The sequence below is a fragment of the Antechinus flavipes genome, chromosome 3 (assembly GCF_016432865.1).
Source record: "Antechinus flavipes isolate AdamAnt ecotype Samford, QLD, Australia chromosome 3, AdamAnt_v2, whole genome shotgun sequence".
Classification (NCBI taxonomy): domain Eukaryota; kingdom Metazoa; phylum Chordata; class Mammalia; order Dasyuromorphia; family Dasyuridae; genus Antechinus; species Antechinus flavipes.
The window spans coordinates 173,313,811-173,330,935 of NC_067400.1; the positions used below are offsets into that span (position 1 = coordinate 173,313,811).

Consider the following 17,125-nt stretch of genomic DNA (forward strand, 5'->3'; position numbering starts at 1 on the left):
GTGAAGGAAATCCAAAATGCAGACAGGCAAAAATATAGGAATTGGGAATTCAATATAATGGTTCTTAGTCATCTTCTAGAGTTCTTTCACTGGCCATAGCTGGTTCAGTTCATTACTGCTCCATTGGAACTGGTTTGGTTCATCTCATTGCTGAAGATGGCCAGCTCCATCAGAATTGATCATCATAAAGTATTGTTGTTGAAGTATATAAGGATCTCCTGTCCTTGCTCGTTTCACTAATGCCCATGTTTAAAAACTATCAGAAGAAATAGGGCCAAGGAAAGGAACAGATTGTATTGATGGCCCAATTGAGATTAGATAATATAAATTAATAGTAAACTTAATCAATTCACTTTTGCAACTTTTCCTGGCAACATTTCATATGTCTAATACAGAGTAAGAATTGATGGAGGTTCTCTAAGCTCAAGGACTGGCAAAGGCAAGGACATGAAGAATTTTAGACTACTGAAGAATATGGTGGCAGTTATTAACAATGAAGTGTGTGCTGATTTGTATAGTCAAAGAAATGAGATAGGAGCTCATCAGCTTTGACAAAAGGTCTGAAGGTGAAGATAGAAATAAAAGATTTTAGCTGCAGAAAGAGAGATGAGATAGAAGGATAGAAAGTTACCATCAGGGCTGAGGAATTCAGCATTTGAGAAGTAGGAAGTAGAGTTGCTGTTTGTTACTGCTGATAAGGTTCTAAGTGTAGCCATGACAGTGGGTGAACAGATTAGAATCTACATAAAAGTCTAATTGGAGTCAAGGAGATTGAAGAGCCAGCAATGTCATCAAATTAGAGCAATGGCTATGAAGACAAGAGGATTTGAATATATTTACTCTTTTTAATATACAATTTTATTTATTCTTTTTTCTTAGTGGTATTTTATTTTTCCAATTACTTGTAAAAACAAATTTTAACATTCATTTTTAAAAATTTGAGTTCCAAATTTTCTCCTTCCCTCTCTAACCTTCCCTTTTCCCCTAAGATGGTAAGCAATTTGATTTGACTATCTATTCTTAAAAAAGATTCTTCCATTCTCTGTAAAATGAGGGGGCTGGGCTCCCTAAATCTTCTTTTCAATTCTAAATCCTTTGAAGCCACTATGAACGATAACAGATAGAATAATAGGATAAACAAAAACCAACTAAATAATCTAAGAGATCTGTCAAATTGAAAAGAAATAAATAGATAAAAATCTTATGAAGATTAGTTTATTTTTATTTTTTGTATGCCCATTTAAGTCAGTTTTATATGATTTTTTAATAGAAAGTTGATCTCAAAGCTAGAAAGTTCAAGTTCCATTTCTGACCACAATACTGGCTGTGTAATAATGTGAATAGCCACTTAATCTGTCAGTATTAGAGTAAGACTTTAAGACTGTTGAGTTGGACACAGTGTTCTGATTTTTACTGGTGGAGGAAGTTTCCCATATGGAAGTCTCCTATATTATACCATACTATACTATACTATACCATACTATTCTATACTAAAGAAATCATATATCCAATCTCCTATGCCTACCACCCAGCACATAGTCTGACATATAAGAGGTTCTTAATAAATGCTTCATGATTGATTGTTCAAAGATGATGAAAGAGAATCCCCCAGTTCTGAACATGACAAGAACAAGGAGTTCTTGTCCTTCTCTAGTTATTAGGAGTAAAAGGCATAAACTAACCTCAAAAGAAAAGAGGTCATCATGATAGAGAGAACAAGGAAATAAAGAACATGCTATTTAATATCTGCATCTTACTCCAGGAGTTGGAGGGGAGTAGAGATAGAGGAGGAGTATACAAGAATCATGGTACCTCATGAAGAAGCCTTCATTATAAATGATAACAAGGATGGAAGTGATCTCAGGAGAAAGTCAGGTTCAAGTTGTTATTATTCATAGAAATTGCAACAATATTCATTAAATATATTTAAATTTTATTGATGTTAGTATTAGCAATTAACACATTTGTATAATTATATGCTATATAATTAATATAAACTATTAATGACAATATATATTATCTTTATATGGAATATAATAATAGTAATTATTATTATTATTATAGGGCAGCTAGGTGGTATAGTGGTTAGAGAACTGGGTCTGTAATCAGGAAGATCTAATTTCAAATTTGACCTCAGACACTCTAGTTATATGTCTCTGGACAATTCACTTGACCTTGGTTGCCTCAAGTTTCCTCACCTGTAAAATGAGCTAGAGAAGGAAATAGCAAATCTATCTAGTATCTTTGCCAAAAAAAACTCCAAAAGGGGGTCAGACACAACTAAAATGACTTAATAACAAAAATAATAATAAATAAGATGAAATATGGAAATCTACTTTTAATGATGAAGATGATGACAAAGATGATGATGAAGAAGGTGATAATAATAACAATATTGTATTGTAAATAGAGCTGACCTATCTCAGGAACAGGAAGACTTGGATTCAATTTTATTTTTGACACATATTACCTGTTGCACTCTGTATACATCATTTATTGACATCTCAGGGCTTTAAAAAAATTGTCTAAAATTTTAAATTGGCGAGATAGCACTAACATCTAATAGTACAGGAAGTTTTCTCATCTAGGAGTTTTCCATTTAACAATAAAAATACAGGTCTAGTCTTTACCTATGAACACCAGATGTAAACACTGCTTTACATTTATTTGCATAATACTTTAAAGTTTACAAAGTACTTCCTTTCCCAAAAGACTGTTGAGGTAGTAATATAGGAATTATCATTATTCATAATTTATAGACAAGAAAGGAGACAGAAAAAAATCTGATAGAAAAGGTAATGAATGTGTCCAATTCTCTCTGCATACAATAGAATGGCTTCTTACAATAGATCTCAAAACACTTTTTCACTAGGACATTCAATAGAATAGTTTCTAAAGCCAGAAAATTCTATATTTCATGAACATGAATGAATAAAAGAGATTATCAAGAAGAAAAATAGAAAAAAAAAAGAAATGTGATTGCAACTTAGAATATTTAAAGCCATTTTCTTTTCCCTGAGACACAGATACCCACCATGTTGCAAATTAAGAACATCTGTTTACAAGTAAAGTTGAATAAGACAATTTTCACAGTCAAGAGACAAACCTCCACCCTATGTGTTCCTGTACAAATCATTTTTCCTCATTTAAACTTGAGAAGACTGAGGCAACTGCCCTGACTATTTTTAAAAATTGTTGTAAGGATCAAACCATGTAAAAACATATAAATGAAGTTATTTCTATAAGTTGGAGACTAGAAAATCTGAGTTTGAATCTTGCCTCAAACACCTACTTCTGGTAGACCCTCAATTAAACTGAGATAAAAAGGTCCTCTCAAGGATCAAATGAATGAATGAATGCATGTAAAACCCTTGGCAAAGCTTACAAAACAATATAAACATCAGCTAGCATTACTGCTGCTGCTGCTACTACTACTACTACTACTACTACTACTACTACTACTACTACTACTACTACTACTACTACTACTATTGCCATTATATTTTTGAATAGGGGTTTCCAGGGTTATATAACAATCAACTTTTTGAGTACTAACATAATACTGGAAATCTCCAGGTTAGAAAATTAAACTTAGTGGATATATCCACATTCTCAGGTTTTGGATAAGAAAGATTTTCTGAGTGCCATAACCAATCATACAATCTCCAAGACATAAGAGACCTCAGATGCCATTTAGTCCAAGCTATTCTCAATGCAAGAATTCTGTTTACAAAGCCCATGACTATTGACTACCTGATCATGTCCAGTGGCAAAAAGCCACTATTTTTGGACAGCTCCAAGAACTAAGAAGTTTGTCTTGACTCAAAATCTGCCTCTCTGCTGCTTTTGTCCATTTGTACTTAATTCTACCAAGCAAAACAAGTTAATTCTTCCTGGGGATTAGACCTTATTTGGAAAAAGATCTAAGATGGTCCCTGTGATTCTGAATAAGGTTTTTAGCAAATCAGTCAAGCTAGAAAACTTTAATTCAATAGCATCAATATTTCTATTAAAATGACTAAAGGCATAAATTCAAAATTTATATTTCTATAGGACAGCCTTTTTATAGATGGGCTAGAAAAAACTTCTTTAGCAATTCCTTTCCAAATGCTTTCCCACATTTGAACTATGGGCTGAAAAAAACTTTTCTGCGGACAAGAGACTGTTTTCCTTTTTATAAATCCCATGAAACATTCTTTGATATATTACAGAATACAGCTCTTCAAGGACAAATTACATTCCTTGGCTAGAGCTTAGGTGGCATTATCTTGGCAATCAGCAGCTGCTGAATTATGGTAATTTGTATAGTCATTTACCAGGCCACTAAAGACAGCGTAACAATGGAAATACACAGAAATACGAAACTGCAACTCCCAGTTTAAAACATACACCATAAATAAAAAAGGCATTTCAGGAAAGGAACAATGGGGCCACTTAAAAATTCATGTCATCTTACTTCAAAATTAGCTAATTTACAGTGTGTTGGCTCTCTCTTTTTTCAGCTTTTCCACTATATTAAGCAACTATAACACCAACAAAGAGTTAGGCCCAAAGGCTCTGGAGTTTAATGATGACAATAGGAGGAAGGAAAGGGAATACAGCTTACTAGGTACCAGGCATTGTGTACTTTACAAATATTATCTCATTTGATTTTCACAACAACCCTGAGAGGCAGATGTTCACACAACTGGTAAGTGTCTGAGGCTGTGTTTGAACTTAGATCTTCCTGACTCAATATTCAATCCATTGCACTATCTGTCTATACAATAATATCAATAATAATAACAATAATAGACTTTATATATCACTTTGCAAAGTGCTGTATATCAGGTTATATATAATGGGAATTTATATAAACATATAGATGTATATATATATATATATATATATATATATATATATATACACATATACACACATGCACAAATACACATACATATCTTATTTGCAAATGCTTGTATTGCTTAATCTAAGAATTCCTAAGCAGGTGTTAGCATTTACTAAAAAAAAAAAAAAAAGAATCTTATTTAATTTAAACAACAGAATTTTTCAAAAATGTTCCAAATGAGTTGGTTCTTTGCCAATGGGGCAAAAATGGAAAACAGATAATTAAAACACAAGCTTCTACCTGTCTTGTGGAATTTAATGAATTGTCCTTAAAAGAACTCATAATTTTCCATTTTAAAAATTATCTTATGCATTTTCACTTTTTAGGACAAATATGTCAGTGTGTGTTAATATGTGTACATATATATATATATATTTCATATTTTCCTTCAGAGATACATATGAAAATGTGAAATATACATAGGAATTTTTGTCTTATAATATAATCATGGATTATCAAGGATATCTCTGGGCCTGTATGTCAATAGAGAAGGAATGGGGTTCTAAAACTAAGCCCACTTTCTCATTCAAACTCATTCATGTTTTTCATCTACCAAGATATGAGAGTCCTCTTCCTAAACTTTTTCCTTCTCCAGAAGTGTCATCCTGCCCAAAATTCCAAGAGAAATTCAATCATCTCTACAGCATCTCTAAATCTTTTCTTTTTATATGTAAATGCCTTTAGGAGCAATAACTCTTCAAGTCACTAACACCTTTAGTAAATTCCTTTATTAGATTACTTTTCTTGTGGATAAGAAGAGCACTGAGCAAAATAAAAACAGATGTGGGGGAAACAGAAGAGGTAGGGGGGAAAAACACAAGAAAAATGAGGAGATAGAGAAAATAACATTTCCAATCTCAATTTATTGTTGGATCATAGTAAGAACATGAAGAGGTTTTACAATGGAACTCCACTAATTTTACTGATGGGAAAACTGAGACCTAGAGAGATGAAGTAATCTGCTTACAGCTATACAAAATGTAAGTAGCTATACAAAGAGTTTAGATTCAAGAGCTCGTCTTTTTTTTATTATTCTTATTATAGTTTTTATATATAAAATATATGCATGGGTAATTTTTCAATTTTGACCCTTGCAAAAACTTCTCTTTCAACTTTTCCCCTCCTTCCCTTCACCACCTCCCCTAGATGGCAGGTAGTCCCATACATGTTAAATATGTTAAAGTATATGTTAAATACAATATATGTGTACATATTTATACAGTTATCTTGTTGCACAAGAAAGATCAGATTTTGAAAGAAGATAAAAATAGCCTAAGAAGAAAATAAACAAAAATGCAAACAAATAATAACAGAAAGAGTGGAAATGTTATGTTGTGGTCCATACTCATTTCCCAGTGTTCTTTCTCTGTTGTAGCTGGTTCTGTTCATTACAGATCAATTGGAACTGATTTGGATTCTCTCATTGTTGAAGAGAGTCATGTCCAACAGAATTGATCACCATATAGTATTGTTGTATAATGTGTGTATAATGATCTCCTGGTTCTGCTCATTTCACTTAGCATCAGTTCATGTAAGTCTCTCCAAGCCTCTCTGTATTCATCCTGCTGGTCATTTCTTATAGAACAATAATATTCCATAACATTCATATACCACAATTTATTCAGCCATTCTCCAGTTGATGGACATCCATTCAGTTTCCAGTTTCTAGCCACTACGAAAAGGACTGCCACAAACATTTTTGCACATATGGGTTCCTTTCCCTTCTTTAATATTCAAGAACTAGTCTTTGACTCTAAATGTAGTAGGTATATCAACTACTCTCCTCTTTTTCTCATAAAGCAAGAGATAAAAGAAACTTTAGAAATCATCAATCTTTGGCTTTCTACATAAAGAAAACAAAATGCATACATTTTAAGAGATTTGTCCAAGATCACACAAGCAGTAAGAAGGAAAGCCAGGTCTTGAGTCCACTTCTCACCGCAAATCCAGAGTTCATTCTCCTATAGCCTAGTTTCTTAAATTGACCCCATCTGGGGATCTCATAACTGAATGTGGGGATTGCAAAATTATGATTTATTATCAGCACATGTTTGATTTGTAAGCATATTTTGTATACCTCTATGCTCGAGATAAAAATGTCTCCAATGAAAAGGGGACACAAGTGAGAAAAGTTTAAGAAGCCCTGTAGTATAGAACCTGGGTCCAACCCTGTTTTTAGAAGTATTCTTGAAAAAAAAAAAAGGGAGAGAAAACTAGTTCTGATCTCCAGAAGTTCCAGACTAAATTGAGTTCCCCAGGATCTCCTCCAGCTAGATATGTATGTTAGAGTCTCTAAAGCTTCAAGACCTGCAATTTTATATTAGTGATACATCAAATTGAGAATCCCCAAACTCATTCTAAAAATCATTATGAAAACAGCAAATGGATATTAAAAAAAAAAACTCCTCACTCTCCCCACACAAACACACATTTAAGTATTACTAAATAAAATGTGTCCACACCACAACTAAAATAAAGTAAATAAAGTAAAAGGATATGAACCCCAAAGAACTGCTTTTCACAGAATATTAATGCAATTTCAGATTACAAAATTTCAAAACCATCTGGAATTTTTATCTTAGCAAACAGAGAGTTTTCATTTAGACACTCCCAATCAAAGGCATCTGTTCATGGGTTTCTCAGACAAAGGGTTTAGATACATTTTATTTATGTGAAGAACTCTAGCCACTTTGAGAGTTCACAATCTCATCAGATTATAAATAAATAAAAGCCAATTCTTTGCATGTTGAAGAATATGAACAATCCTGCTTATTCTCTCATCAGGGAAACACTTGGTGACAATCTTTGACAACTTAGAAATAATCAACAGAGAGAAGACACCAGAAGATTGTCTTCATTTTTCCTATTCTTTAAACCTTATCAGCTAGTCCATCCAGTATTTTCAAATTGTCTAGTCCTGTTTTTCAGGAGAAAAGGAAATACAGCATAGTGGATACTTCAAACATGTTATTGGTTGGATAATTCACTAATATTTTAGTATGAAAGAACAGAGTGCTGAAAGTAGATAGATCTGCAGAAATTACCACATTCAATTCACCCTGAGAGAAATTATGCCCACAGAACAGGAGTTACTTGATTTCCTGTCAGATAGAACACATTTTCTCCAAAACAAACAAACAGGTCATTAGTTTAGAATCCCCAAGAATCTATTTATAAGCATCTACTGTATGAAAGGTATTTTGCTAGGCACTGGGGATTAATCAACCAGTAGAGTGGGCTAAGCACTGAAGACAAAGTCATAAATGAAACAATCTTTACCCTCAAATAACTATCCTTTAAATAGGTGAGGAAATGAATATATATTAATATGTACATAAAACACAGGTGAATATTATTATAATAGCATTTATACAGCACTTTAAGGTTTACAAAGTACTTTTTTACAACCTGGGAAGTCAGTGCTTATATTATCCCCCTTTTATAAGTGAAAAATTAAAGTATTTTGGGGAGAGAGAATATATCAACAGCTGGGAGAATCAGAAAAGATTTAATGTGGACTCTTCAATTCATTGATTCTGGCCTCCTGGTTGTTCCACAGATAAGACATTTTTCTGTTCTGGATACTCTTTCTGGCTGTTTCCCATACCTGGTATCTTCTCTGTTCAAACTATTGACTTCTGTGGCTTCCTTTAACTCCCAACTAAAACCCCACCTTCCATAGGAAGCCTTTCCCAACCCCTCTTAATTCTGGTGCTTCCTGTCTTTTAATTATTTCCTATTTATTCTGCATATAAATTTGCTTTGTAATATGTTTGTTTGTTGTCTCCAATAAACCTCCTTGAGAACAGGATTTTGCCCTGTTTTGTATCCTTAATGCTGTACAGTACCTGACAAATGCTGTTTAATAAATATTTATTAATTGAGTGGTTCAATAATTGATTATTCAAGCTGACTCTTGAGGAAAAAAAACAGGGATCTCAAGAGGTCAAGGTAAAGAAGAAGGTGTATTATAAAAATGATGAAGGAAGATTACTGCCTATATGGAACAGTAATCCAATATGACTGAACTGCAGAGTTCAAAGATGAGAGTGAAAATTTTCTAAGAAATATAGAATACAAAGACGAAAATTCCCTGCCTTTAAATAATTTATATATCACCATCCCACATTTGTCATATACAAAAATGTGTGTCTCATTCTGTGAATATACTCTATTAACTTTCAGTTTGGAGGTGAATAGCCACTGGTCCTCTAGAATTATTGGTTGATCACTTCACTGATCATAATCCCTAAATTTTACAAAATTGTTCAAAATAAACATTATATCAGAATGGAAGGAATTAAAAAACAACTGGCTTTCCCCATGCCACATGCCTATCTGAAAGGAATTAACTATATAGAATAAGGACAAACTGTGATTTCTAGAAAACTTTTGGATCCCAGAGGGTTCTGATGATATCTCTCTATAGTCAAAGTGAAAATTGTATTCTATTCTGCCTACATGCCATATGAGTGGGAACCAAAGTATATTTTCATAGAGGAAATATACTACATTTGTAAAGGATCAGGACTATATTAAAAGCCACAGCATTACCTAAAGAGAATTTCTTCAAAAAATAATGAAGCTTCATGTTGTCCAAAAATCCATATGGTTTTCTTTGACAACATGCTAATTTTATTGCCACTATCAGAAACTTAATGGGTTTTACTCTTTGGGTCATGTTCTTAAGAAGCTCTTACTCCGAGGATGAGAATAATTTTGTTTCTACCTGTATTCCAGTGCCTCAAACATACCAGGTATTTAATAATTACTGTGGGATGGATTTTCTCTACTTTACCAGTGAATCATCCATAACCTATATTTGAATGGATAAATCCTGAGGACAGAAAAGGACTTACAGACAGAAAACATTTTTAAAATGGAAGTTGAACTGAGGGAAACATTAAATATAGTCAATCATAACGAATCATCCATATCACCAAACAGATCCACAGCATGCAAGAAACTATTAGAAGATTGGTGCATTTTATTCCATACTGTACACGCAGTAGATATTGAGTAAAACTTGTGAACGAATAGATGATACAGCTATGAGATCTCATTATTGTCCGAGTACCCTAAACATGTAGTTTCTCATTTCCAACCCAATCTAGCTAGGATTCTCTCTTTAAACTCTCTTGGTATTTAAGGAAACAATGTTCTCCTGTTTGATTCTCCAGACACAGCTCCCAACTCCAGAATGAAACATTCTCTAGGCAGAACCTGACAGCAGGTCTGAATTCTTCACGGTCTCTATATCCAAATCAGAATTAGCTAGTCTCATTTCTCTTCACTTTCACAAATGACAACGTTCCTTCAGATCCTAAATAAGTCAATCCTTTGGTTCTCTATCTCTTTTCTTCTTTTATCTCACTACTAAGACGTCCTCTTATGGTTTCTGCCAAGTTGATACTTGGTTTGTCACAAATTAATATTCCCCAAATTTGTTCATTGGTCTAAGTTACATAAAAGATAGGTTTTAATCATAATCAAAAAGGATACAAAAACATGCATATAACTAATGAGGCATCACATTTATCATCTGACTAAAACAAAAGACATTGTACAAAAAAGTCGAGAATAGTGGGTTCTTGCCCTGATTACAAGACCTCTGGATAATCATTTTTACGTCACTGGGCCAACGTTTTCTCATTTGCAAGAATTACAAGATGTACCAAGTGGTTGAAAGTTATCAAAATATGCCATTTTTGAAAAATGGGGGTACAAAGGGCTAGAGGCTTGAAAATCTAGAGGATAAAATGGGGGATTAAAAGGAGGCCTTGTGTTCTACCCATCCATCATCTGTTCTCTCAAAAGAATCATTTGCTCTCTTCACCAAGGGGACCTTCCAGTCCTGTCCTAAAACCCTAATGCATCCTCAAATGTTAGATGATCATTAATATATTTTTGACTCTATATCCTCACCCAAGAACAATAGATTCTTTTTCTTGCCTAGATATGGGAATAATGGAATGAGGGGTAAAAAAAAAAGAGCATTTAAGGCAACATTTACCCCATTTCTGATTCAAAGGCATAAATTCAAAGGCCTATAAGAAAACTGATGACACTATAGAAATTACACCTTTTGAATACATACCTATGATGGAATCCCTTCTGAACACATCTCTATCGAAAATGTAAAAGGACAGGTGCCGAAAACTCCGTGGAATTTCACAGTAAAAGTCTTCTCCATAAAAGGGACTAGGAAAATAATAATAAAATGAACATGAATATAATGCATTATCCATATGTCTTTAATATGAATACTAAAATCAGCAATTATTAAAAATTATTAACACATTATGTATTGGAAGATTGGCTATAGGCATAGAAAAGCTTTTAAATTCATTTTGTGGGTGGTTAGTCATTTCAAATTCTTTCTGCCCTCATTTCAGGTCTTTTCTGAAGTGGTTTGCCATTTTTAAGCCCATTTTACAGAGGAAAAAAATGAAATAAACAAGGTTAAGTCAGGATCACACAGTAAGTGTCTGAGGCTGGATTTGAACTCATAAAGATGAGTCTGCTTGACTCTAGACCCAGGACTTTATCCACTATTCCATCTAGCTACTCCATTAAATTTATACTCAATCATACATCTAAAATATGTACTTTATTCTCGACAGGCATTCAGTTTATATTTTTGAATCAGTTAAATTTTCAGTTAAATCTGCAACTTTGGTTGCTTTTAGTAAGCTAGAAAAATTTTTAAGTGGGAAAAATTCTGGGCCTGGAGTCAGGAAGTTCCAGGTTCAAATCCAGTTTCAGATACTTAGTACCTGTATGACTTTGGTCAAGACATTTAACTTGTCAGCCTTACTTTTTCAACTGTAAAGGAGGCATAGCAGTAGCACCTACATTACAAAGTGGTTGTGAGAATCAAAGGAGATGATATTTGTAAAGTGCTTAGCACATTGCTGGGCACATAGATGGTACTAATATATGCTTATTCCCCTTGCTTATTCCTTTACAGAAAATATAAAATATATGTTGACCCAAAAAGATCCTCCTACATACAGAGTTCATTTCCACTACCATAAACTCAGTTACATGCCTTCCAAGTACTTAAGTGTGATATGAATGAATACATTTGTACTACCACATTTGTTCTCATTGGGGCTGCAAGAAGATCAGAATGCTAAACAGTGGTATAGCAGTTGATTCAAAAGCTTTCTAAAATATTCATTCAAGTTTATTTGGAGTGGGGGGAAGGATAATTTCAATAAATAAAGGTTTCTATGGGGTATTTTCCCCAGCAGTCTCACTGACATATTTCAAATAGAAATAAAGCATTGCATTTCAAGTGCATAACACTAATCTCTGACATTCTTCCTCTTTCCCTATTATTCCATTTAAACATCCATCTATGTTATTTTTCCTAGAAGAGGTTTCTTCCTTCTGTCACAGATGATCATCCCCATGAGAAAGCCTCCTACCCTTTAAAGATATCTGCCCAAGGATGAGTCAATCCAACAAATGCAGCACAGATGGAAACTTAAAAATAAATCCCAACTTCTGATTAATAAGCTAAAAACTAGGAGCTTCTATTTAAGCAAATCTTATTGTTCTGGCCAAGCACAAGATCAAGGTTGTCATTAAAAGAATGCACATATGAAACTCTAGCCCAGCATTAATTTCTTATGAAATCTATATATGACTTTTAAGAGAAGATAGGTATATACCTAAGAGTTGATTTAATTCATTGTATGTATATATCCCAGCTAAAATCTAGTAAGGTTCCTCTTCAAAGCATGATAAAATAGAAAAATGACTTTTTTTTCCTTCTTTAAGACTGAACCAAGGTTCAAACCTCAGCACTGTTACCACCTTGTATATGTCCCTTAACTTATTAGGGTCCCAGTTTTTTTCCCTGAAAATGAAGGATCTTAACTATAGTTATCCCTTCCACATAATGGGGGTTAAAAGCCCAAGCCCCTATGATCTGCAAAATCTGGATAAAATTTCTTGGCCATTCCTTCATACCAAAGAAGTCTAAATAATTATGATATTAAAAAATAAAGGGTTGATATACAATACTATACATACATTTTATGTATTTCTGAGTTTCTAAACTTTTTCTGTGTCCTCTGCTAACCTTCACGTGTCATCTGAGGCTTCTGAAAAACTCCCAAAATATTTAATTTCTTATATCAGCCCACAATATATAGAAAATCATTAGGGAAAGTCACAATGTGGAAGGGATAACTATAAATGGTTCATTTAATATTATCCAGTTCTAAATTTCATAATTCTTCATTCTACCAATTGAGCTACTTGTCTGGTTTCTCCTTAAGGAGAAAGTAGCTTCTTTTAAGTCTCAGCTAAAATCCTATCTTCCACTAGAAGATTTTCTCCATCCCTTTCAATAGTAGTGCTTTCCCTTTAAGATTGCCTCCAATTTACCCTATATGTTAGCTTTTATGCACCTAATTATTTACATGTTGTCTTCTCCACAATTAAAATATGAAATCTTTATGAGAGCAGGGGCTTTTTTGCCTCTTTCTATTTCCATGTAAAAGATCCTGGATACCAATATACAACTTTTTAAATCATGATCTTCTAACAGATTATCAAATTTCTTTGGAGTCTAGTAATTAAAAATATATGATTATTTTAATGGGATCTAATATCTGCTTATGTCTAGGAAATTGTTTCTTCTTGGAGAATAAAACTGATGATGTGAATAAGATAGGGGAGGCTGGTATAGGACAATACATTGTTTTGTGCATTTAGAAAAATCAATTTACTTACCCCCTCAAAAAAAAAAAAAAACAAACTATAGGTTATATCAACAGAATATAAACTCTGGCAGGTTTTACAAAGCTGGTAAAACTTCAAACACAAGTGCAAGAGAAAACTAAAGGTCTATGTGGTATTAGAATCTCATGTCAGTTTCTGAAACATAGGATCATAAATTTTGAGATAAAAGGAACCCCCGAGACAATGTAATCCAATCTTTTATTTTACAGATGAGGAAGCTGGGTCTCTGAAATCCACTCTAATATTCGGAAAAGCAGTTAAGCAACTTGTCTAAGATCACACAGAACGCATTTATTCATGATTAACTTTATATTAACATTTAGGGAGGATGAAGGAATTAAATTTATCACTGATTACACAATTATTGGTGTCATCAACTTGGCTGAAGTCACTGTATACCCACATTCTCCATCTTTAAAATCAGACTCTATCAAAAATGTGGTAAGATTATGATAATATACCAGCACACACTTTGGAAAAATGATAGCATAGAAATCCAATAGATCTTTTTGATTTTATTTTCTTAGAAAAAGATTAACAAGAAATGATGACAGTTCAAGATTAGAAAAAGAAAAAAAAAGAGAGAATATTTGTAATGTTTGAGTTTTCCTAAAGAAAAGGCATTATCTGATAAATGTTGGAGGGGATGTGGGAAAATTGGGTCACTGGTACATTGTTGGTGGAGTTGTGAACTGATTCAACCATTCTAGAGAGCAATTTGGAACTATTCCCAAAGGATTATCAAAGTGTACATAACCTTTGATCCAGCAGTGTCTCTACTGGGTCTATATCCCAAAAATATCATTAAAAAAGAGGAAAGGACCCACATGTACAAAAATGTTTGTAGCAGCTCTTTTTTGTAGTGGCAAGGAAATGGAAAATGAGTGGATGCCCATCAGTTGGGGAAGGTTGAATAAGTTATGGTATATGAATGTTATGGAATATTAGTATTCTGTAAGAAACAATCAGCAGGATGATTTCAGAAAGGCCTGAGGAGACTTATATGACCTGATGCTAGTGAAGTAAATAGAACCAAGAGAATATTGTACACAGAAACAACAAGATTATGTAATGATCAACTCAGATGGACTTGGCTCTTTTCAACAATGAGATGATTCAGGCCAATTCCAATAGATTTGTGGAGGAAAGAGTCATCTGCATCCAGAAAGAGGACTGTGAGAACTGAATGTGGATCACAACATAGTATTTTCATATTTTTTAATTGTTGTTTGATTTAGTTTTCTTTTTCATTTTTTTCCTTTTTGAGCTGCATAATAAATGTGGAAATAAGCATAGAACAATTGTACATGTTTAACATATACTGGATTATTTTCTGTCTAGGGGAAGGGATGGGGAGAAAGGAGGAAGAAAAATTTAGAACCCAAGGTTTTGCAAGGGTGAACACTGAAAACTACCTTTGCATATATTTTGAAAACAAAAGGCTGTTATTTAATAAATAAAAAATGCATTATCTAATATAGTATATATATAATAACATTAAAAAATAAACATTTTAATATTTAATATTATTAAATTAAAATTAAATTATTAAAATAAAAATAAATATTACAACATAACATGCTGTTGTTGTTCAGTCATTTCAGTCCCATCCAACTCTTTGTAACCCTGTGGATTTCTGTCTCTGGGGTTTCCTTGGCAAAATTACCAGAGTGATTTTGCCACTTCCTTTTCCAGGGGCAAAAAGGTTAAGTGACTGTTCAAAGTCACACAAATAGGACATTTCTGAGGCTGGATTTGAATTCAAGTTTTCCTGATTCCAAGTCTAGTTCTCTATCTACTGCCCAATCTAGAACATAATGTAACATAATATAACATAACATAACATATCTCCTTATATTAAATCTGATGAACAACATGTTTTAATTTGTTATGCTACATTGTGTCACATTGGAATTGTATTAGATAATACCTTTTATTTAGGAAAGCTCAAACATTATAAATATTCTTTCTTTTCCTATTTTTGTGCTAATTTCTTATAAATAATTTCTCCCTCCTATTGAAACTTGGATGCACTTGACTAATGAGTACAACAGGCCACTGTTGTAGCAAAATATCACATTTCAGATTAAGGAGTTCATTTGCTCAAGGCTAACCTTCAACAGGAGAAAAAAATGAAAAATGAGTTTTCTCAGTCATGCAACAAGAACTAGTAATGGCCACTTTCATATTATCATGACAAAAATAATTATTACTTAGTTTCTAAAAATCTCAGTAATGAATATTCAGGAAACATGTTGGAACAAATTGCTCATTAGATTAATTAGAGAGAATTGAGCCTCATTAATTTTTCTTATTAAGGAAATCTTATTTTTAACACTATTAATAATAAAACCTTAGGTACTGAGAAATTAGTCCAAGATAAATATGGAAAACTATCAAGATGGATGAATAACTCATACTAATATTTAACAACAAATCACAAAATATTTGTTTGGTTGCAGTGTATAAGAACAGTATATTCAACAATATTTTTAAAAAACACTTCATGGTGATTTGAATATGTTTATGTGAACTTTCAGATTAGTATTACCACAGTATTTTGTCCTCCACTGAAGTCATCATCTAATAGCAATTCTGGATTTCAAAGCAGAGCCCTATCAAGTCAGCAAGGATCAAAAGAAGCATTCAAAGATGAGATATTTGTAAAAAGAACTTAGCACACGACCTACCACATAGTAAACATGATTTAAATATTAGCTATTATTATTATTACTACTACAGTTATCCCTCCATATCATGACTTTCACCATTGTGTTTCTGATATATCATGGGTAAGTATAAGAAATTAAATGGGAATTTGGGAGGAATTTTGCAGCTGTAGATGACACACAAAGGCTAGCAGATGACAAAGAAAAAGTTTAGAAACTCAGAAATGCATAAAATATATGTATATATTATATGTAATATAACATAATTATGTATTATGTTATATTACATATAACAATTTATCATATATCAACATATTTTATTTTAAATACCCTAATAATTAAGATCTCTTTTCTGATATGAAAGGAAGGCCAAAAATTCTTTTTTGGCAGATTTTTCAAATCATGGGACTGCCACACCCCCAAGACCTGTGATGTGGAAAGGATGACTATACACAGCTTTTCCCTTAAGATCAGCTTAATTAAGTTTAGAGAAGCTCAAAAGAAGGCTAGCCACAAGGTGATAACGTTTTTTAAGCATTATCGGCATCAGATGACCAACTAAGGAATAAAGAATTTGTAATCCATATTAGTAAAAGGAGTACTCATATCCAAGATGTATTAACATCTATAAAATTATAAATTCTTAAAGTATATTTTTAAAAGAAATGTGCATTCACTTTCTAAAACTAGTCTTCAATCATCACCCTTCTGGCAACCCATTCCAATAGCATGAAGATAAAGTTGTTTACTTGAAGGAACACAAGCTATAGAGTTTTTCAAAACTAGGAAGTTTTCAGATGTGGACACAGCA

General features: G+C 32.9%; 1 protein-coding gene across 2 annotated transcripts in view; it reads right to left on the minus strand.

The window, feature by feature from the left end:
* The window catches only part of RASA3 (RAS p21 protein activator 3), a 286,768-nt gene that overhangs the window by 141,117 nt on the left and 128,526 nt on the right, over positions 1-17,125 (minus strand). For both annotated transcript variants that reach the window (XM_051984259.1, XM_051984258.1), the window contains exon 3: positions 10,986-11,089. In XM_051984259.1, coding sequence (XP_051840219.1) covers positions 10,986-11,089 — 104 coding nt within the window. The remainder of the gene's footprint in view (positions 1-10,985; positions 11,090-17,125) is intronic.